This window comes from Megalops cyprinoides, chromosome 3, assembly GCF_013368585.1.
Source record: "Megalops cyprinoides isolate fMegCyp1 chromosome 3, fMegCyp1.pri, whole genome shotgun sequence".
NCBI lineage: Eukaryota > Metazoa > Chordata > Actinopteri > Elopiformes > Megalopidae > Megalops > Megalops cyprinoides.
The window spans coordinates 35,367,663-35,391,256 of NC_050585.1; the positions used below are offsets into that span (position 1 = coordinate 35,367,663).

The 23,594-nt window shown below is 38.9% G+C and overlaps 3 protein-coding genes across 3 annotated transcripts; 2 read left to right on the forward strand and 1 right to left on the reverse strand.

The window, feature by feature from the left end:
* Positions 1-1,112: 1,112 nt before the first annotated feature.
* LOC118774502 (olfactory receptor 51E2-like) lies at positions 1,113-7,597 on the reverse strand. Its single transcript, XM_036523847.1, has 3 exons — positions 7,578-7,597; positions 7,003-7,021; positions 1,113-1,982 (listed from the first exon to the last, which is right to left on the reverse strand). The coding sequence occupies exons 1-3, from the start codon at positions 7,595-7,597 to the stop codon at positions 1,113-1,115; spliced, it is 909 nt and encodes a 302-aa protein (XP_036379740.1).
* A 3,246-nt stretch (positions 7,598-10,843) lies between these two features.
* LOC118774503 (olfactory receptor 10G4-like) lies at positions 10,844-11,794 on the forward strand. The gene has a single exon (XM_036523848.1). It carries the CDS (start codon positions 10,844-10,846, stop codon positions 11,792-11,794), a length of 951 nt encoding a protein of 316 aa, XP_036379741.1.
* Positions 11,795-22,587: 10,793 nt separating this feature from the next.
* Positions 22,588-23,565, forward strand: LOC118774504 (olfactory receptor 1-like). The gene has a single exon (XM_036523849.1). It carries the CDS (start codon positions 22,588-22,590, stop codon positions 23,563-23,565), a length of 978 nt encoding a protein of 325 aa, XP_036379742.1.
* The last annotated feature ends 29 nt before the right edge of the window (positions 23,566-23,594 follow it).

The following is a 23,594-nucleotide window of genomic DNA, read 5'->3' on the forward strand; positions in this document are numbered from 1 at the left end:
TTACAAACAAGTTACTCTCTTCCTCTCTTCTCTCCATTGGCTTGCTGTTATTACTCACATCAAGTTCAAAACCTTGGTGCTGTCAATGGGACAGTGAATGGGACAGCCCCCTCATACCTACGACTGATCTTCAAACCCTATGTTCTGTCAAGATCACTGCGCTCTGCATCTACGGGGCAACTGACTGTCCCAACCTGACAGGGTCGTTTGTCTCAGACACAATCCCTGTCTGTACTGGTCACTCAGTGGTGGAATGAACCCCCCAGAGAGGTTAGAACAGCAGAATCACTGGCCATCTTCTGTTGCAGACTGAAGACCCACCTCTTAAGACTGCATCTTGGTTCCACCTCAGTCCCCGCCCATTAACATCTGCTACCTCTAGGATTTGATGTTTATTTTATGTGTAGTTTTGTGATGTAGTGTACCTGGTTTCCGTTGCCTAGTCAAGTTGCGCAAGTTAACTTGTGGTAGGGCTTGCATGGTGTTATATAATAAGCTGACTTATAAGCTGATTTATAAGATGACTCACTGTGAGTGTTGTTAGCCTGGTCTGACACTGTTGCTCATTTAACATGAACAGATACACTTATGTTTGCGTCTGCAAAATGCGTGTAATGTAACTTGTCACTTTACAATGATGTATTGAGGCCTGGAGACCACTTGTGCCCAGCATCCACTTTCTTCCCTTATACAGTAGTCTCACTGCTCATTCCTTATGTGTGAATCAAGGCCAGCTGCATGCAATGCATATCTATGTGAGTAAATCTAACATGTTTGTGCCAGGTTTTTTGTTTATGTGTTTGTTGGTTTGTTTGTAAAATGGAAAACAAAATATTGTTTAAAATACACAATAATGTGGATATTTCATGAAGCACTTAAAACATATTTTTTGAAGTTATGTTTTTGTAATGTGTTAAACAGCAATGACTTCATATTGCTTTTATTTCTAGCCATGAATGACATGGAATGACACACGACACAAGAATAACAACTGAAAGTCATATTCATATGCATCAAGTTGCTGACCTACAGTATTGCTGAATGCAAATTAAGAAAAAGAACGCAGTTAAGCATAGAATGACTGGTTTGTAATAAAAACATCATAGGGGTGTTTATGTGTTTCTTCTAGCTGTCATTATTTTATGTCTTCTGAAGAGCTTCTTGATGGATTCCAGGAACTCCTCTGTCTTCAATGAGTAAATGAGTGGATTCAGCATGGGTGGCAAAATCATTGTCAGTGACAGATTGATTATTCTGGCATTTGGGTGAATGGTTGAGCCAATCACATAGGTCATGCATACTGGCAAGTAAAATGTACCCACCAAAACCAAATGAGAAGTGCAGGTTTTCATGGCTTTGAGGCGCTCTGTAGCAGATGCAATTCTTGACAATGTGTAGGCTATGCAAACATATGTTGCTGTGATAAAAGATACTGGAACCCAGAGAATCACTATAGGATTCATTAATGAAATCGCCCTGTTTGGTGCATTGTCATTGCAGGCCAACCTAATTACAGGACCATGATCACAGAAATAGCTGTTTACCACAACTGAATTGCAAAATGACAATCTCGTGACAGCCCCCACAGCTATGAGTACAAACAGTGCTGATAAACTCCACACAGCTGCTATGATCACAGACATTGACGTGTTAGTCACAAGCTCATGGTATCTCAGTGGGTGGCATATAGCAACATATCTGTCATAGGACAGAACAGCCAGAGTCAGAGACTGTGAAGTGATGAAGAAAAAAACAAAAAACATATTGGCTAAACATTCTTCATAGGAAAAGTATTGAGATTCAAAGAGGAAGGTGTTAATCAATTTAGGAACAAGTGCAGTACTTCCACACAAGTCTGCCACTGCTAGATTAAAAACGGCAATGTATTTTGGATTGTGAAGGGAGTGATCAGTGCAAATAACAAACATGATAAAAATGTTTCCTAAAAGAGAAATAATATAGACAAAGCACAAGAAAACATAGTAGTAATTCATGTGGGGAATGCCAAGGAAACCAGCAATATAAAAGAATTGAGGGCGCACAAAAGAAGTGTTTGTAGTAAGGGTTGAATTTGGGGAGCTCATGGCAGGTTAGTTTTGTCAATGTTGTTTTCTTTTTCCCCCTGTAAAACCTCTTGCCTTTATGACCTGAAAATACAAAGCATAACTTGTAGATGTACTCATACATTTCAAAATTATACTACAAAAAAGTCCAGTGCATGTTTCAGTGAGACATTAGTAATCGACTGCAATTTTCCCACCATAGCACAGTGTTTCCTTTGCCTGGCATGCTCTCAAGTTAATTGGGTTTGATTAAGCAGATAACAAACACTGATATTTATCTGACAACATTTATATTTATACAAATTTATCCCTAAATATAATCTATTGTATATTATTTTGCCATTTGATGTGTATTTTCGTTATTGTAATGATTGTTGTTTAATGTATAAATGTCAGTGTAATGGTTGTAATCAGTGTATTTTTTTGTTAGTATCTGCCGCTTGGAATATAAATGCAGTTGTTTCAATTGATGTTAATTAGTTGGTCAGGTATTTTTCCAAGAGCATACTAAATATCTAAGTATGCATCACTGCAGATGAATTATTGCCAGTAATAAGAGGCTCAAAACAGAAATTTACAAAAACATCTACTTGCATCCCTAAACATCCCAACAACCATCTGTAACAAAGAATTGATTTCCAAGTTTTTATGTCAAATTCAAATCAATATAATTAACAACTCGGCAAAAACAAATAGGTGTAAATGAGATCTCTTGTGGAGCAAAATTCAGCAAACAGAGAAGACCCCTAGGACCAAATGTGGAGTAACACTGCTGTAGGGCTCATGACAGTCATTTATTCCCATCCCTTGACTTTTGACGAGAGAATTGAGGAGGCGACAAATAAAATCCTTGCATTAATCAATTAGTGACAAGTCAGTGACAAATATCTAGAATTTTCTGCTCAATTCTACTTTTACTGGTCGGGTTATTGAAGACAGAAGACACTTTACCATCACAGTCACTACCACAGTCATTGTGTCCCTAAATGTTTCTTACAGAAACACTGTCATAGAAGCATATACAGAATATAAATAGTTGATTTTATAGGACATTTTCATATTGGTTTGTAAATATTATGGAAAGAGAAATGTAAAGAAAAATACAGATTGCATTTCATTATTAATATTTGAATCCGCTTGTATAACATTTCCTTTTGTCTGTGATCCTGGGAAGGTGAAGTGTTTTCCTTTTCTCAAAAACACCACAATAGCCACCAACATAGAATATTAATTTGCTATTCTGTAACTATATTTATTGTATGTAATGCAGAAAACGAATTTAAACAATTAATATTATATTAGAAGACTGTATTAAATAATACTTTTTAATACTGTTGAGTAATGTAAATGTAGAGAAATACGTACTTATCTGGAATACTCACTGATAAAAAAATTCATGAAGGGCAAAAAAGTTTTCAGCATACTAATTTATCATCGGCAAGAACAGGATCTATGTTTCTCCAGAACAAATGTGTAAGAGTATCTTCTTTATCTTCTAGCAGATATACATCTACTAGTTTATGTTGATGCTGGAAAATCAGAATTTATATACCTGCTCTGTGGAATCCACATGGAATTAGACAACACAAGAAGGTTGCACACTGTTTAAATTCACATTGTTATTCAACATGTACAGTCCCAGTGGTCATGTTCCTGACTGCATGTTGAAAATAAGGGCTGGACTTCAATTACCTGTCTTTGTATCACATTACTGTGTATGCTGTGTATCCTTCAGAAGCAATAATCCCTCTAAAATAAGTAGTAAACACCAAAACAGCTCATGTGAAGGCAGAAGACACCCTTATTTCATGTTTGACATGTTATTAATTCTTGACTTGTGACAGTGTGTTGCTGACCTCAAGACCTTTATAGTCTTTAAATGCTCATAAGCACAACATGAATAACAGATTATACATATTTTTGAGTAAGCACATTTGACTGTTCTTTAATAGTGTTAGATGTTTCCTGTGAAAAATAGTGTTTTAACATGGAAGTGTATTCTCTCCTATGCCGTGTGTCTCTTGTACATGTCCAGCACACTGGTAAAACACATTGGTTGTCTCTGCAACCATTTTCTCATTATGTGATAAACCACAAAACATGCTTTTAATGCTTTTCAGATTTTTCCACACTTCTCTGCCCCACTTAAAACACTGGTCATGAAATAATGATTTTTAGTGCTCATGCAATTTAGCATGCACATGCAAGCTTTAATTGAATATGCCACCCCAGCTATATCAGGCATGTTTTTCCTTTATCAGTTCTCTGCTGCTTATGCCTGGCCCCTGTAACTGCCACCTGCAGCATGAGATCTTTCCTTGGTGTTTAAGAGAAATTAACTGCATTTAATTTAACCAAAGCTAACAGAAGACTTGGACTACAAATAGTGAATGAGCAGTGTGTGGAAGCATGAAGATGATATGGTGAAGGGTGACAGTAAATAATGAGGATATCTATTTTGCTTGTAGCAAGATAGTTGTCAGAAATCAAACTATACAAGCCTCTCATCAGAGCACTGTGGATTTTTAAATTCATTAACAGATGATGTTTACAGTGAGTTTGGCTTGTAAGATGATACTTAATATAGAACGTTATAATTAATGACAGCTGATAACATGAGATTGCACTGAATGACAGATAGACACCAGATTTCCAGGAGATTTGTACAAGCAGTAAAGAAGAATCTTCCATCAGTGGGCTTTAAGGTCACATGCATAATCTATGTACTGTGCTCAGAAGTACAATATCATTTTAAAACAAGATGGTGACAGAAAAATTGTAAGCTAAATGTAGAGAAAATCTGTGTTGTTTATCAACAGAATAATTTTAAGTCGTGTAATGTTATAACCAACCTTTTCCAGAAGCACTTCCCTTTTATGTAGTGGCATGAAAGGGCCTGGTGACCATCTACCAGATAACTCAGCAGTACCCTAACATTATTACATTATTCCAATACCTCTGTCATAAGAACACATGAAAGTGAGGAATGTGATGCTGACAACAGGCCATTCAGCACAGCAAAGTTGCTCATTCTGCCTATAGTATAAAGTGAATTTAGCACCAGGTCAAGCCTGGTCTTGGGGTCTCTTCTTTCATTATGATTCACAACTAAGCTGTTGAATGTATTTATAACTAAAAACAGCTAAAAACAGTTTGAAACATCAGCCCACCCTTTTTGTCTTCTGTGGACAAAACTAATTTTGAAATAGCTTTTGTCATCCACATTATTAATCCCTTTAAAATTTTTAAAAACCTCAATCAAATCTCCCACCAGTCTCCTTTTGCTAAGACTAAAAAGATTAGTCTTAAACTCTTGATTCTCTCCTCATCACTTATATATTTGATATATGGAACCAGTCATGTTGCCCTTCTCTGTACTTTTATATTTAGATGCATTATGCCCAGAACTGGGCACAGTCCTCCAACCGTGGTCTGACAAAGGAATTATATAACATTGATACAGCCTCAACTGATTTGCAGACAATACTTACAGCCTCAACTGATTTGCAGACAATACTTTTTACCCTTGCATTCTTTTTGAATTTGTTTACAGCTTTCGTGTATGTCTATATCCAGACTTGGGTCAACCATGACACCCCAGTGTTCTACAGAAGACCACTGAAAAGAGCACATACATGCCATTCTGTTGTGTGATGTGAGGCTGGGCATAGGAGAAAAGTTCAAGTACATTACAGGTAAGACAACTTCTTATTGACTGCCTGCAACACAACATATTGGCCATGAGGATGTCGTTGATCCTGATCTGCACCTTTTCTACAAGACATTGGAGAATATGCTATAACTTTCAAAGATTGGGTTTGAATATGCAAAAACATGCTAGCTATTTATAAAGTGCAAGAAAGCACGCCCTTCTCATCCACTGCTTAGGAGCAGACGGCCAGAGATTACAGTGTATTCAGAAAGTATTCAGTGTCATAGCAAAGGGTCTGAATACTTATGTCAATGAGTTTTCACTTTGTCATTATGGGGTATTGAGTGTAGATTGATGAGTGAAAAATTAATTAAAACGATTTTAGCATAAGGCTGCAATGTAACCAAATGTGAAAAAAGTGAAGGGGTCTGAATACTTTCTGAATGCACTGTACATTACATTACATTACATTACATTATTGGCATTTGGCAGACACTCATATCCAGAGCAACTTACATCAGTGACATTGCCAAAAATGAATGCAGTGGCGAAATGTTTTTGATTTAACCAACATTGCCATCACCCAGGTTTGATCACAGGTCAAAGAGAAGTAATAACAACATGTGGAATTTAAGGCTATATGGTCAAAAATAAAGCTCGACCTACTGACAGCCTTGTTATTGGAGGTGCCGTTCACCCTCAAGAAAGCCAAGGCGATTGCCTACCAGATCAAGACCGGAGTGCCAAAGTTATGTGCCATGGGTCTGGGGACAACAGAGTACAAGCTATTCAGCCTTCCTAACTGCAGCACAGAATTGTCGAGACATGACAAGGGAAAAGTATCACAAGTGCCTAGAGGAACATTGAATTATTCACCTTCATCACACTGGGAAAACGTGCTATAGGTGTGGCTATAGCTGCACACTGCTACTGTAACTTCCAATGGATGTCCTGAAAAAGATGCGCTCTGCAACAGTTCATAGAACATTTCACTAAAGTGTGTGCAGGATGCTTCTTTTGGCAGATTTTGAGAGAGCTTTGTTTGTGTTTCGTTGACCCTGTGTTACATGCCAGTCACATGGCAAGTCTGCTGTCACACATACATCACCATTGCAGCCTGTACCATATTGTAAAAGTGCGTGGGGAAAGGCCAGCAAGTGACATTGTAGGGCCCTTTGACAAGTTGCCAATAAAATGTTGCTTTGTTATCACGCTCATAAACTACTTCAGCAAATGGCCAGAGTTTTCAACAGAAAGGGCTGATATCTAACAATTCTAAATTCAGATGAGTATAAGACTTTGACTCCTGTCACATGAATTTAGACTTTCTTACAGAACAGAGGCATTGTGCACAGAACATTATTTGTGTACTACCCTTATGCAAACGGTAAAGTTGGACATTCACAGCTTGAATGACAGCCTGCAGATAGCCTCACTGGAAGGAAAAGCACAGAATGAGCTCAAAAAGGACTTCTTATAGGCCTACTGTACAAAACTGCACCCCACATCTCAATGCCCACCAGCTGAACTGTTGCATGGCAGGCCTATGCACACCAAACTCCACATGGCAGGTTTTCATCCTCTGCATACCAACCATCACTACTGGAGATTGCCTCTGGAGTGAAAGAAAAACAGGTAATGAAAACATACACAGGTAAGGGATATGGGGTGTGTCCTTCCAGTGTGTGTCCTATATCCAGGGGAAGAGACCTGGCAGCCTTCCAAGTCCAAAGTGTCAAAACCTCTACAAGTGCTGGAAAAGAGGCTGTCACCTGGCAGGGATAAGTGCAGTGAGCTGCTTTCTCTGGACTTTGATACCATAGGCATCATTTACGCTGGGGATGCTGGGGACATGCCCTCACCCCTTTTTGTCGCAGCCCATTTTGTCCCCACCACTTTAAAAAGGTGTAAACATGTCGAACCCATCATTGTCCCCAGCACTTTTCAAAACAAACTGACGCCCATGATACTATATAAAATACTACACCAAATACACCTCCTGACAGACAGGTAGCATTTAGAAGAGCACCTGCATAGGCTCAGGATTATGTTATGTGAAATTCTGAGTGAGTATGCCTAAAAACAAAAGATGAACACACACAATTTTGATTACACCGAGTGTAAGTTGATTGTGAAGATGTAATGTTGGTGACTAAAAATATATATATATAAGTTCATGTTCTTACACATAGACACAAGCAAGGTAATGCATTAAAGAAAAAGAAATTGTATTTTGTTTTAGAATGTGCTTCAGTTAAACATTTTGCTATTTGCATGTACATACTTAATTCTATCACAGTGGAAGTATTTCTTAAGACAGAGGGACATATGGTGTTCCCCAGAAGACCACTGGGGGGAGCTCACACATACTGTTCTGTTGTATGATGTGAGGCTGTGCAGGACAAAAGAAGTCGAGGTTGCTGTTGGGCCTTACATACTATCCTACACTCTTTTTATTTTCTTAAAAGAAACTGCATTGCAAGTGTAACACTGTCTGTGAAGTAACAAAGAAAAAACCAAAAACATATTGATTAAACATTCCTCATAGGATTCAGCTGTGATTCAAAGAGACAGGTGTCAATCAATTTAGGAACAAGGGCAGTACCTGGAGTACACAAGGAGAAACTGATAATATAACAGAACTGAAGCCGTCCAAAAGAAGTGTTTGTAATTTGGGGAGCTCATGAAAGGTTAGTTTTATCAACACTTTATTTCCACTTGTGAATCCTCTTCCCTTTATGACATTTAAAATACAAAGCACAACTTATTGATCTACTCATATGCTTCAAAATCAAAATTATACTGCAAAAGCAAAAAAATCCAGAGCCTGCCTCAATAAGATATTAGTAACTGACTGCAATTTTGACACAATGTTTCCACTCCTTGGCATGCTTTTTTTTTTGCTGCAGCAGAGCTCTCAATTAATAGATTTTGATTTGGCAGACACTCACACTTCATTATTATTTGAATCTGAATGCATAAGATTCTTCAAGAATTATTTTTATCATATGAAAATAGGAAATGTATTCAACATTTTTAGCATCAATAATATTAAATTCCATCATGTGAAATCACATATTATATTCTAAATTCATTAAGATCAGATTAAGATTCATAAAGATTCATTGCAGGTATCATGGCATATCAGCCAAATTATTTTAAATGAATGATTAAATGAATAAAAGGCCATCAGCACCAGAGCAACCGCTTTCTTTCATGATACGACTGTTCTTGGTATTGCTCTTATGTCATTGCTTGAATCATCTGTTGCCTGATGAAGTGTAGTTTTCGTACGAAGAAACAATGAGTGGAGTGCTCAGTCCTAGATTGGCCTGGAGAGCACTTTAGCCCATTTCAACTACTTAAGTAAACGTCACAGTTGTCATTATAATACATATGAAAAGACAATGGTCTTTAAAATAAAGTAAGTGAGATGATTTAGGATGTTGTTTGTTTTACTTGAAATTGGGTTAATTCTATTAACTAAAAATACTCATTCCAATTCGACCACAGATCTTACAGTTTAAGATTTTACAGAATTCAAATTCAAGCCTGTAATTTAAACTTAGTGTGTTTCCTCAATTTCAAATAATTATCTGTTTTAGCAGAACTGACCTCTGACCTCTGCATGTCAGACTAAGATTAAGCACACTGAGCGAGAATTATCAAGCTTTGCAAACAAACACATGCAGCTCACTACCTCTCTGTACAGGGGAGCACAGGGCTTGGTCTCACTTTGACAAAACATCATATGTCATCACGCTGTGCACCTGCTCAGGTGTGGGGTTCTTAATTGAGCTGCTAATGAAGAGCTGTTGACTTTGTTCTTAGGACTCTGAGGACACTGATGGAGCAACCACACCTGTGAGATTACTGCCAACCTTCAGCTCATTAGTGAAAACATGCATTCAAGGGATAAGAACATGGGAGTGTTAGGGACACAGGAGTCCAATGTTAAAATAAAAATGTCTACAGGGATTTGGCCTTGTCATTAACCTTTTTGTCTGAGAAGAACAACTGGGGTTTTGAGTGTCATATTTCTCTTAGTAATATGTCATAGATTTAATCAAAATGTAATGTCTACAAATGTATCTTTTATTGAACACAGAACAGAAAAACAGTGTTAAGTAGAGAACCATTTGTGAAGCAGCAAGTCTCTGTATAGCAATTACTTATTGTCATCTAGCACATGTTCTTATCCAGAGTGACTTACATATGTTACAATTTTTACATATTTTCCATTTATACAGCTGGATGTTTTCTGAGGCAGTTGTGGGTTAAGTACCTTGTCTAAAGGTTCAGCAGCACTGCCCCAGCGGGGAATTGAATTGGCAACTTTTTGGTTAGAAGCCCTGCTGATGACCACTATGTTACACTGCTACCCATGCCCCCCCCCCCCCCAAACTTTCAGTCGCCCTAAAAGAGGTATTTGCTAAGTACAAGCAAAATGTAAATGCAGACTGGATAGTGCTCACAAGTGCAGCAGTGTGACAGGTATGTTGGCGTAATGTCACACCATCCTGGCAAGTAGTTAAGAGCACTGTTTGTAACTGAAAAGTTCCTGGTTTGATTCCCAACTGGGGTACTGCTGTTGTACCCTTGGGCAATGTACGCAACCCACAGTAAACCTAAGTGTATAAAATTGTAGCTCATGGGTGTAATTCTGGATAAGAGTGTCTGCTAAGTGATAATAATGTAAGGGTTATGTCTGTAGTGAACACTGTATGAGAGAACGGGATTGTCTTAACAGACAATCTCTCTTCGCCTTGTGACTATATTTAAAGCTGTCAGTTTAGCTAGAATATTCCCCAACACCACTGCTGTCACCAAACTGAACAACGACACTATTAGTACTGTGGTACCAGGTCTCCAGATTTCTGTCTTGTAACACTGCAGGTAATTTCCGGGTCTCAAATCCTGTGTATACGATTCTGTTGGTAAGTGTTTCTGTCAATATAATGCAAAGAGGTATTCAAGTCATTAGTCTATTTGTTGAGTTGAATTTTAGCTTACATAACTGATCGTTGGGGGTTATGGAAATGGAAAACATTTCTTTTATTCTTACATTTTGAGCAGTAATTACAGCTATGTTTGTTTATTTTTCAGACGCTTGCATATATGCTGGAAAATGAACTTTGGAAATGACACAGGAGAACGTGTGACAGAATTTATAATTACAGGTTTTGACCATCTGCCCCATCAAAAGCTTCTAGGATTTTTGATTCTCATCACCTATTTCCTCATATTGTTGAGCAGCAGTTTGAATGTCTGCATTATTGCAACAGACAGGCAACTGCATACTCCGATGTACATCTTCATTTGCAACCTGGCACTGGCGGATATTATATTCACCACGACCGCCAGCACAACAATGATCTCTGTGCTCCTCGCTGAGGTGAAAACTATTTCCTTCTACTCTTGCATTTCACGGATGTACCTGTATCACTTATGTGACATTACCATGTGTCTGGCCTTAACACTAATGGCTGCTGATCGCACAATCGCCATCACCTGCCCTTTGAGATATCACAGCATCCTGACCAACACACGTTCAGTTGTGCTGATCCTTCTGTCCTGGCTGCTAGGAATGGCAGCTCTGAGTCCTGTGGTTGCTACCGCCAACAGCCTTCCTTACTGTCAGCCTATTCTGAAGTATGTGTTTTGTGATTACCCGGTCCTGGTAAGGGCAGCTTGCGTTAACCCTGAAGACTATTTTTTGGTGTCCACAATCATAGCTTTGTGGCTGCTCTGTGGCCAGTTCCCACTGATTCTTTCAACATACGTGGCGATCATCTACACCATTGCAAAACTATCAAACACAGATAGCCGCAGCCAAGTGATTAATACATGCTTAAGTCATTTTTTGGTTGTTGCCTGTTATTATGCTCCCAAACTGGTGTCTGTCTTGTTGACAAGAGTAGGTGTTCAACTGAATCTGACTGAACGTAATGCATTGTTGATTATTGCAACTCTGGTTCCTTCCCTTATAAATCCAACTGTTTACTGCCTTAGGACAAAAGAAATCAGAAAGAGATTGATCAAAATTTTTAGCATAAATAGCGTGACAGTAGCCAAGTAAAACTGTATGATTGTTGTCATGGCTTTGTTGAGTTTCTGGGGTGTTGGAATTTCTGATTTACTTCTTTCAGATTTATTTAATCTGTTTTTGACATACAATTGTTTCCTTTTTATACTATTACACAATGCCAAATGTCAGTAAAGGTTAGATATTCATTTGGAACAATTTGATATTAATTCATTTAATTTAGTTTATTAATATAAAGTAATTAAACAGTTTTTTCAGCACATTACATGTTGAAAAAAATATCATCTACAACATATTGCACAGTGAAGAAAGGGGTGTCACTTTTCACAACAATGTGACATTATTTTTTGTGCTGCAAGACTGAACAGTATTGATGTACCAGAGAAGGGCTGTGGTGACAAATGTCAGAATAAAATCTGTAAAAATAAAATGTCTTAAAGTCCATAAAGTGGAATATATTCATGTGTAAATAATTTTTACAGGCTGCTTCTGGATAGGTGTATAAAGGACAGGCAAGGCTTTTTTCCCAAAATAAACATTCAAGAGACTTAGACAAACTGCTTTAGCTTCCATAGCCAGACTTGCTTACACACATAGTGAGCAAGTCTGCTGACCACAGTTATTACATATTACTGGCTGGCAAATATTTACACTGAATTTTATCACAGTTCACTATTGTGAAATTGTGCTATATCAGTAAAAACTTATTTTCAAATTTCATAATTGTAGATATTGTTTTTTCTGTCTGACTGGAATAAATTTGGGATTAGTTTGGTCAGTAATAGAAACATCTCATTATCTGAAGCTGATTCAGAAGCACTGTGAAAGCCATGGATGAGCTGAGTCCACAAAATGCTGCATTTCAGAAGAAAATGATTTAAGTGTTTTTAAAAATTTAGGTCACTCCCCTTTGTCTGTAACTGAACTTGAGCAAAAAGAATAATATTGAATGAGGCTGGAAAGATTTTTTCTGTGTATATTTTTGTTTTTTGTTTCTAGTCCAGGCTTCATTGACAAATAAAGATAACTCTGAATACACAGAAGCGTAAGGCACAGTCTGGTTGATTAACATCTTATCTGGATGCTGTGAACATTTGAGAATAAAATAAAAACAAAGTATTGCCCAAATCTGAATGTTTTTGGACTTTATGTACAAGCTGTGTAATTTATTGGATGATTGTATTTTTAAAAGTATTTCTTTTTTAACTCAATTTAATGTTTAGGGTGAATATACGTTTGCTTTGCCAGTGAATTTCAATGAAATTATTGCTCCTGCAGATTACTATCAGATCTTCAGTATTTTCTGGTAGTGGAGAAAGAATTTTCATGAGATTTAATATATGATTGTCAGAATTATTCAACACTTCTCATTTAAAATGGTATTGTTATCTAATTTTCCCACTATACATGTACCCACCAGCCTTCAGTATGAGCACTTGACATTTAGGCTGTTGCATAAGCTACTGAAATCCCAACAGTTAACAATAATTTGATTTACTAATACTCTCTGCACTGAACCTATTCCCAGAGTGTCATCACCCCATTGCACCTTTAATTAGACTATTAATTAATAATGGCTTGCTGTTTTTCCCAAGGGATGTTCAGTAATATGGAGACTGAAGTTTGGATACAACACTTACTGTAGAATTGGAATATTATTATTGGTACAACACTTCATTTTGGCAAGGAAACATGGTTTCTTTGTTGTTTTAGGTGTCTCCAGTTCCATATGTACTAGGTGTCTTTTCTGTAAGCTGTAACTACTCTAAAAAGACTGAATAAAGATAACCATTAGATAACCAGTAGATAACCAACATTATCTACTGTACATGTCTACACACAACAAAACATGATTGACATGGTTTTTTTTCTATGCTTTTACCATCCAACAGGAGTGAATGTAGATCTGTAAAAGTCATATCATAACACTGTCGCTCAACATTGTGACAACAGTTCACTCAAAACTCACATTTTTAGACTGACTATTTCCAAAATCTGTTTTAACTAATGTTGGAGATGTCATTGAAGATCAAATGACTAAATAGACTAAATACTGTGTCCAACCTCCACCTATATACTATTGAACAACTTTTTATAGGCCTCTATGCTAAATAATCCATGGTTTTGGGTTCCAGATGGCTCAATCAGCAAGGCACCTGTGTTGAATGTAAAATGAGGTCATCAATTGTTTATTTGCCTTTATAGCTCCCAAAATAAATATAAATTTAAATGTTTGCTGGAATACTCAATATCAAGGTACTGGTATGTGCTTTTACTCATTACCCAACAAGCAAATAATTGGAGCCACCACTGACCAGTAGAGGAAAGAATAGTGAGTTGAATGACATTTTGAAATAAAGGTTTAATTTTGAAAGGGTTAAAATACAAAGGATTCAGTTGGTACATATACATTATTGCTATTAAAGTATTTCCTATTCACAAGATCTGCCTCATTGAGCACATTGGGAGCTTTAATGGGAATATGGGTTCTATCAGTGCATCCAATCATATTTGGAAATCCAGAGGAATGCATTAAATTTCATTATTTATGAACAGAGAATTTCAGATTAGCAAAATTTACTGTACAATATATATGGATTTTAGGCTACAGGAGGCTACCTTCAATTGTGGAAAACTCCTCTTTAACGGTAGGCATGGATTTATGGCCAGTGAATGCAACAAAGATGTGCAAAAAAAACATTTTAATGCAAGGTACACTTTTGCAATAGCTCTGCATACCCATATTGCAAAGAACGCTACTTGATAACAGTCAGGGATCATGCAAAGCACAACACTCTCCTTACCAGATGGCCAAGGCCATAGCACCATATATTTTAAGATGCTGAGAGTAAGCACTGTAATAAACTTGGTTGCAAAGATGTGTCTGTAGTGAAGGGTGGGAGCAGTCACCCCACCTGGCCTTGAACCCAGGTTTACAGGGTGTCAAACCTGCAGCTTGACCACAACACCAAAGAGCCGGGCTCGTTCGTATGGCAGTCAGAGTGCATACTCAACCGCAGTGACAGCACTCTGTCACAGTGTGTCCATATCCCCTATAGAAGGTTTCCAAAGGTTTCCTCTTTTCACCACTCTCAGGCACCCTGTGCTTCGTCAGGTGCATGCGAGTTGTGCAGATGTGGTCAGCAACATCATCTATCCTCCAATGAATGCCTACCACACTGTAGTGCACTGTGTGACTTCCAAAAAAAAGGGTTTCATAAAGGGAAAAAAGTATAAAACAATGAACCCCAGTTATGTTAGAACCAACTTAACGTACCTAATTTCATCTGCACTGAGAACAAGGATGAACAAGGATGATCTGTAGGCTTCAATACATTGTGCCAGGATTTGAACTTCATAACATTTTTGAACCTGTCACAAGAATGACTCATTTCTCTCTCAAAATGCAATGAAAATAATATTGATACAGTATATATACATACAGTACACCATATACATTCCCTCTTATGCCATAAAGTGCACCTCCAATGAAAGCTATAAAACACTGAACTGGAACCAAATGCCTTACATTTTAATACTGTTTGAAATTACTGTAGATGAAAGCACAGTAAACTGAAATTTTGTTAGGGAATAATGCCTATGAATGCTGTACAGTTACATTTCTATTTTACCTTTAGCAGATGCTTTTATCCAGCGTGATTTGCAAAATGCAAGTAGGAAGCGTGTCTAATAAAATGTCATGCAAGCACACCACAGACAATGTGTGTTTAGTGTAAGCCCCAAAGAGTGTAGAGATAGCGAGTGCATACATGCTTCGATAATAAGTGCCATGCAAAACACCCTATACTAAGATCACATTATGACATAATATGCAGTAAAACTTCAACATACAGTAAAACTACACAAAAGGTAGAGGATAGTTCATGCCTGGGTGAGGGAAACAAGGTAGAGTCTGAAGAGGTAGGTCTAATGACTCCACTGTTCTGACTGCTATTGGAAGCTCATTCCACCACATTGCGGCAATAACAGACAGAAGAACCAGGACGAGGGGGGTGCGTACCCAGGCATCCTAAAGTTGGAAAACATTTGTTTCTCTTAGCAGTGAAATTTGATTCCTACTTATTTTATATTCTGAGGCCTGAGGCCTCAAATCTTTATTTATTTATTTTTATTTATTTGTATTTATTTGTATAGCGCTTTTTACAACACAAGCTGTCACAAAGCAGCTTTACATTGATCCCAGGCCTGAGACCCACTGAGAGCAAACCTAAGGCAATGGTGGCAAGGAAAAACTCCCCAATTAACAGGAAGAAACCTTGAGCAGAACCCAGCTCAGAGGGGGAGCCCATCTGCTTCTGGCCAGCACTGGGCAGAGAGAATTAGAGACAGTCTTAAAGTTGTACTTTAAGACATTTGGGTTAGATAGACAGCAGTAATTAACGACATAGTAATTATGAAATCTATCCTATAATGTCCGGTTCTTGGCACGCAGTTGGCTTGATGGGCAGGGCAGCGAGGTAGCAGTACTGTTCGGTTCTTAGCGCGCAGTTGGCTTGACAGGCAGGGTAGTGAGGTAGCAGGACTGGAAGTCGGGGTGTGACGCTTGAGCTACAGCTCTGGGCAGGAGCCCGGAGCAGGGGTAGGAAAGAAACAGAGAACAGTGATTAGTGGATGTAAAAGGCATAAAGGCAAAGGGGGGAACAGAGGGGGGAAGAGGGATGCATGTGCGTAATAGGGAAAAGTCCCGGCAGATAAGGACTATGGCAGCATACCTAGTGGACGAGAGGCAAGGGGCCAGCACAATCATGAGGGTGACCCTAAGGCAGTCAATACCAGACCACAGCCAGATCAGCTGAACACAGAGTACCCAGGCCATGATATAGTGACAGCAATGGCCACTTAGTCCACCAGAGACTCTATGATTAATGTCAGCACTGTGCCGTGTCCCTCAACTAAAAGATTTGAAATAAAGACACATTTTTAGCCTAGACTTAAAGGTGGAGAGAGAGTCTGCTCCCCGAACCTCGGTGGGTAGACTGTTCCATAAAAGAGGGGCTCGGTACGAAAAGGCTCTACCGCCTATAGTACTTTTACCCACTCTTGGAACAATGAGAAGTCCCGCACATCGTTTTGGAGTATATGGGCGGAGAAGGTCCTTAAGATAGGGAGGGGCAAGCCCATTTAAAGCTTTAAATGTAAGGAGAAGTATTTTGAAATCAATGCGGTATTTGATAGGTAGCCAATGGAGAGAGGCTAATACTGGGGTGATGTGCTCAAAGCGCTTTGTTCTGGTTAGAAATCCTTTGTCTCAAATGTGTTATGTACGCATAGTCATCATAGTCAAAGTAATGCCATGCATTATGTATACAGGGTCTGCAATAAAGTTTGTGTTTGTATCAGTGCATTGGGAGAACACTGTTGCATCACACTGCCAGTTAACTGTAAATTTGGAAACATTAATGATTACTACACAGTTGTTTGTTGACATGTAACTCCTGCTCAGGTGTGATGCCTTTAATTGAGCTGCTAATGAAGAGCTGTTGACTTTGTTCTGAGGGCTCTGAGGACACTGATGGAGCAACCACACCTGTGAGATTACTGCCATCCTTCACCTCGTTAGTTTATCTCTGCAATCAAGAGACTCCAGGGATGAGTTCATGAAGAAATTTCTTCTTTCTAGTCTGATGGCTAGATAAGGCTTTCACAAACCAGATAAACGGTCAAGTCTGCTTTAAAAAAAAATTACGAAATGCCTCTCAAAACTGTCTGAATTCCATGTCATAAACATGAACTATATCTGTTTGATGTACACTGCATTGGCATCTCATTAAGTATTGACTCTGGAGGGGGTGAATACTTAGTTAAGCAGTTTTCAGATTTTACAGCTTTACTTGATGGATCAAACAGGGCCCAGTTCTTGGCCCTTTAGTGTTCTCACTGTACATACTCCCACCTGGTGATGTCATTCACATTAATGGTGTGTCTGTCCATAGTTACAGTGATGATCCTGAATTGTAAGCCTGAGGAAAGCTCTTCAGTCTCAGTTTTAACTAAATGTCTGCCAGAGAGAAAAATCTGGATGTCATAAAATTTTCTGATCAAAATCAAAACAGAAGCTGTTTTAGTTAGTCCCAAGAGGCAGAGAGCATTGTTTTGCACAGATCCAGTCTCCCAGAAGCTAAACTTGAAGCCTGAGGTTAGAAATCTCAGGGTAATCTTAGACTCAGATATTAATATGAAATCCCATATTAAGCATATTACTAAAGTTCACCCTGAGATATATTGCAAAGGTGAGGTCCCTTTTACACTGCCTGATTCTGACAAGACTACCCATGCCTTTATTTCACCTAGACTGGACTACTGCAATGCTTTATTCTCTGGCCTCCCCTTCTTTGCTATTGGAAAGTTACAGATTATCCAGAATTCAGCAGCCAGGGTTCTGACTATGACAAGAAAAGTGGGAGCACTTGAGCCAAGTGCTTCAATCCTTGCATTAACTCCCCATTTAAAAATTAATTTTAAAACTCTATTGTTGAATTTTAGAGGTAAAAAGGGATAGCACCTGATTACATAAAGGGCATGCTTAGAAAGCACTAAGGCCAGCTACTGCTGGACTTAAAGTTTCAGAAGTTTGTTTTATGAATAGAGAACAGCCTGCTTTTAGTTTTTATTCCCCCAAACTCTGGAACACATTTTCTTGTGTATTGAGAGAATTCCCCTCAGTTCCGTATTTTTAATCACAACTCAAAATGCATTTGATCTGGTTTTATTTTATTTTTACTCATTATTGTTTTTAATTTGCTTTTACTAATATTTTATGGGGGTTATATGGTCCCTCATTTATTTCCTTATTACTGATTCAGAATATCACTGTGGTTTCTTCTCTTTTATGCAAATCTTAGTTTAACAGGGAGCAACGTTAGCAGTGATCTATCTAGTGGTCTATCAACAAAAACTCCTTCCAGGTACACAGTTGTGTTTTATGTGCCTTTTGAAAATCAATATGGTAAAAATCACACCTATGAGCTACAACAGAGTTCAGAGGCCACATCAAGTGTAACTTCAGTTTGTATATATGAGCAAGCCTTTTCAGCTGAAATTTAATGCTTAGAATCACTGTTCACAGTAACAGAAAATGAGCTACAGTGGGCATGATGCTTTCAAGGCATGGTAACGTGGATACTATAAGGATTGGGTGGTTACTTGGCTGTCCAATGTCCATAGGAGTTACTGAAAACAATTCAGGTAATTTGTTGATAGCTAAGGATGCATGTAATCTCTTGGGTATATGAAACTTAAACACCAACACTTCAGGTGTAGGAGATCCAGCAGCCATACCTGTGATGCAGCTCCCATGTGGCCCGTCAACCCCATGCAAGACTCCTGCTGCCTTCCCTGATCAGACGCAGACCTCAAATACATATACCCTCTCTGGGATTAGCAAGCATAGCAAGCAGATCCACAGAGTCTTGTCTGTGGCCTGCCCGACATGAACCTGTGGGCTTTTTTCAGGCTAGGTGTATAAAAGCTGGGACACATGAGCCAGAGCTATGTGACGGACAGACAGCTCTCTTGAGGTGCAAAAATGGCACTCATTAAGACAGACATCCATGAATCTTATAAAACTAGGATGGGTGAAGGAGAAACTAGATAAAAGTATGACATATTCATATGCTTGGTCACACTGGAATGTAGAAGCACCATCATCATCTTGTCACCTTGGCAAGCTACTCCTCTGAACTTACAGTGGCTGGCAGAGGATCTAAGATCATGGACATGATTCCAGTGTCCTCTGCACATGGGGTCCTCTTCATTCCAGAGGAGGGGGACTGCCATCAGTGACTTCCCAGTGATGAGGAGGTGCGATCACTGAGGTGGGATTAGGTGCAGAGATCGTTGCTAGTATCTCACTGTGTGTAGCCAGCCCAGGTCAGCTAGGCCTCTCCGCTGAGGGTGGCTTTTGGGCTACTTGTGGCGAGTCTACACCTAACATAACCATTGAGAATCAGCTTGCCTGAGTATATTGATAAAGGCTATTAGGAGCTTTATCAGAGTTACCCTCCTTATCGTAGGTAACTTGGACTGAACTACTAAAGTATCTCTAGTGAAGTACACTATATGGACAAAAGTATTCGGATGCCTGACCATTACATTGTAATGACATTATATTCAAATACATATACTTTAATATGGAGTTGGTCCCCCTTTTGCAGCTATAACAGCTTCCACTCTTCTTGGAAGGCTTTCCACAAGATTTTGGAGTGTTTCTGTGGGAATTTGTGCCCATTCATTCTGTACAGCATTTATGAGGTCAGGCAATCTCTGTTCCAGTTCATCCCAAAGGTGCTCGATGGGGTTGAGGTCAGGGCTCTGTGCGAGTCAGTCAAGTTCTTCCACACCGAACTCATCAAACCATGTCTTTATAGTCCTTGCTTTGTGCACTGGGGCACAGTCATGTTGGAATAGAAAAGGGCCTTCCCCAAAGTGTTGCCACAAAGTTGGAAGCATAGCATTGTCCAAAATGTCTTGGTATGCTGAAGCATTAAGTTTTCCCTTCACTGGAGATAAGGGGCCTAGCCCAAACCCTGAAGAACAGGTGTGGCCAAATACTTTTGTCCATATAGTGTACATGAAAGCCAGGGTCCATTCTATAGCCCAATAGAGTGTGGGTATTACTGAGGTTTCAGCAAACCCACACTCCAATGCAACAGTGCATTTTCCAGAGAAACTTACTAGTCTTCAGACACTGCTTACTTAGACTGCCTCCTTACCACCTGCAAGTCCACGCCAGCCACACCTTTGACAGCGAAGCAATCAGCAATGACAAAAGATGAAATGCTCCAATGCCCCTATTAAGGCCACTTCCAGGAGATAATCAACATTCATCTGTAACTTAAGATAAAAGTATAGGTCATTTTACTCCCAGTATTTTTCAAAGGCAGTATAGTTTGTCCTGAGACATGTATAATGGTAGTTCATTTTCTGACACAAAAGATAAGTGAGCATTATGAAATCACCATCCACTGCAGTTTGGTTCTTGTAAAAACTGACATTGACATGTCTTACTCATATTTGGTTTGTATACCTTGAGAAGCTGAACGTTCATTTCAAGCTTCAGAGGCTGGGGCTGTGGAGCAGGTTAGCTGTGTCAAGGTCCTTTACATCTTATACACACAATTACAAATTTACACAAGTATGTTGCATTCATTTTCACACAAAATATTTTCTGTACCAAAGATGCCTTTCATTTGTAGTATTTATTTTTGGAATACAATGAAATTAATCTCATATGACAATGTGGAATAATTCTAATATTCAGAGCATTGACAGACACATTTTACGTACAGTTTTTCTGGGCATCCCTGGTCCTCCAAACTGACCCCACATTTATAGTTTCTGTTGTATATTTTAACAATTAAATCTGACAACATAACTGTCTAGAAAAAAAACAGTTGACAGTTGAAACAATGACATAGCTGTAAGGAGAGACCTACAGTGACAGACAGAAACACAGAATCAGTCAATTATTCAGGCCCATGATTAGTAAACATTATGTGATCCTTGACAAGGGGTTGCAATCTCTTCTGACTCACTTACACTACTGGTCAAAAGTTTTAGAACACCCCCAATTTCTGTAAAGGAAAGACCTACACTTTTGAGGTTTATAATGATCTGTCTGTCTTCCTTTACTAATTGCCTTTTTCTCGCCATTTTGATAAGCAATGTACTACTTCCTGCAGTGCAATATTGTCCAAATAATGCTTCAGAGGGTGTAGTAACACAGTCTGCTCTAACACTGCTTTTATACAGACAGAGGGTTTGTAAGTAATCAACAAAAGTTGGGACACCTGTTGGAATTGTTTGCATCAACTTTCAAGGCTTAATTTACTTCCATTGCTGCAGAAAAACTGTAAGTTGTTAACCCATTACTTGTTCCGTGAAAAGGGATTTTTTATAATTCTGAAATTTACATTATTTTTCAGTTTCTGGTAGCCTAAACTTTTTTTAACCTCTGGCAGTTTACCGCTTTCTTTTGTTCCATTTCAGGTCATTCACTGGAAGTAAATCTACCTCTTTAAGTCATTTATTTTTAAGTACTTACATGCTGGCAAATGTAAGATTCATTTATTAATATGCTAGTGTGCTAGTTGATATGGGATAACTTTGTTATCAGAAAGTAAATGTCCAGAGGAAGTTTCCATTTATTATGAGAGCACAAACAAGGTAGTCCTCTCCTGCCCTCTTTGTTAGTTCATGCTAATGAATGTTAGTTAGTTAGGAAAACAGTGGCACACACTTTGAAATTTAAATGTCTCTGTAGGTTTACTGTGGTCTCACATAGGATATGTCCAGGCCATATAAGTGTCAGATACTCAGCGGACCAAAGTCACACCCTGGAAAGCACTGAAAGGAAAAGTAAATAACACCTACAAGGTATTTGGTATATTTTATATTATGTCCTTTTAGAGCAAGGGCAAATGCATCCATTTATTGATGCCTCAAACACCAATGCACAAAATTAACTTTTTTTTTTTTTTTTTTAAATGGACTTAGGCTTTGCACTGAGGCAGATGGCAAGCTGAATGGAAAAAAATGAATCTGTACATTTGAAGAGATCTACCTTCCATGTCTTTTGAATTAACATTCAGTTTTCAGCTGTAGTATGAAACAACTGTGTGATCTGTCAACTACTATATTTCCAACAAAACTTCATTTTTGAAGAAACACGTACTGTATCCATGGTATCCGCAATTCGACAGGGTAGCAGCAAAAGATGTAAAATATTGGTAAGAGGACAGAATATTTTGTGTGTTTTTTCTGTTTTAACATGATTTTTCTGATTAAAATCTCTCATCTTCTTTAGTATGTTACAGGGAAATCAGACCACAATAACTGAGTTCATCATCGTTGGCTTCCCAGGACTTCACCCAGAATATAACGGCCTTGTGTCAACTGTTTTCTTTCTCATCTATGTGACCACTGTAACGGGAAACTCTTTTCTCGTCGTGTTGTTTGCGATTGAGCGCAGCCTCCACAAACCAATGTACATCATCATGCTGAGCCTTGCCTTGTCTGACATTGGTTTCTGCACGGTGGCACTGCCCAAGATTATAGCCAAGTACTGGTTCAATGCGGACACAATCCTTTTCAATGTTTGCTTCATGCAGAATCTGCTGATCCACTATTTCGGTACGCTCGATTCCTTCATCATGATGATTATGGCTCTGGACCGCTACATTGCCATATGTTATCCTCTCAGGTACCCCATGCTGATAACCAATAAGTTAATGGTCATTCTCAATGCTTCTGCCTGGGTACTATGCATGGTTCCGCCTACCACCGCCACCATGCTCACCTACAAGTTGCCCTTCTGTGGGCCAAACAAGATAATTCAGTGTTACTGTGATACGATCTCCATACAAAATTTGGCATGTGCTAATTATGACATGCAGCGTTTTGCGGCTGTCTCCATAGCGCTGATCGTGCTGCTCCTCCCTCTCTCCTTCATCATTTACTCCTATGCTCACATCATCGTGTCTGTGCTCAGGGTCGCCAGTGCTCAGGGCCGCTGGAAAACCTTCTCCACTTGCAGCGCCCAGCTGTGCATCATCGCCCTGTTCTACGTCCCGCGCTGCTTTGTTTACCTGGCCACCACGCTCAATTTTTACATCAGCACGGACTTTCGCATTGTTCTCACTCTGTTCTACAGCTTGTTCCCTCCGCTGGTGAACCCCTTTATCTACTGCCTCAGGACCAGAGAAATAAGGAAAACCCTGAGCAAATGGTCTCAACAGAAGAAGATTGTCAGTCACCAAACTGTCATAGCACCTGTTTCCACCTGAAACACACCCAGAGCACTTGGTGGAAGGAC

Coding starts and splice junctions, on each gene's coding strand:
- LOC118774504 (XM_036523849.1), top strand. CDS start 22,588: ATGTTACAGGGAAATCAGACCACAATAACTGAGTTCATCATCGTTGGC.
- LOC118774502 (XM_036523847.1), bottom strand. CDS start 7,597: ATGGGCTGCGACAAAAAGGG.
- LOC118774503 (XM_036523848.1), top strand. CDS start 10,844: ATGAACTTTGGAAATGACACAGGAGAACGTGTGACAGAATTTATAATT.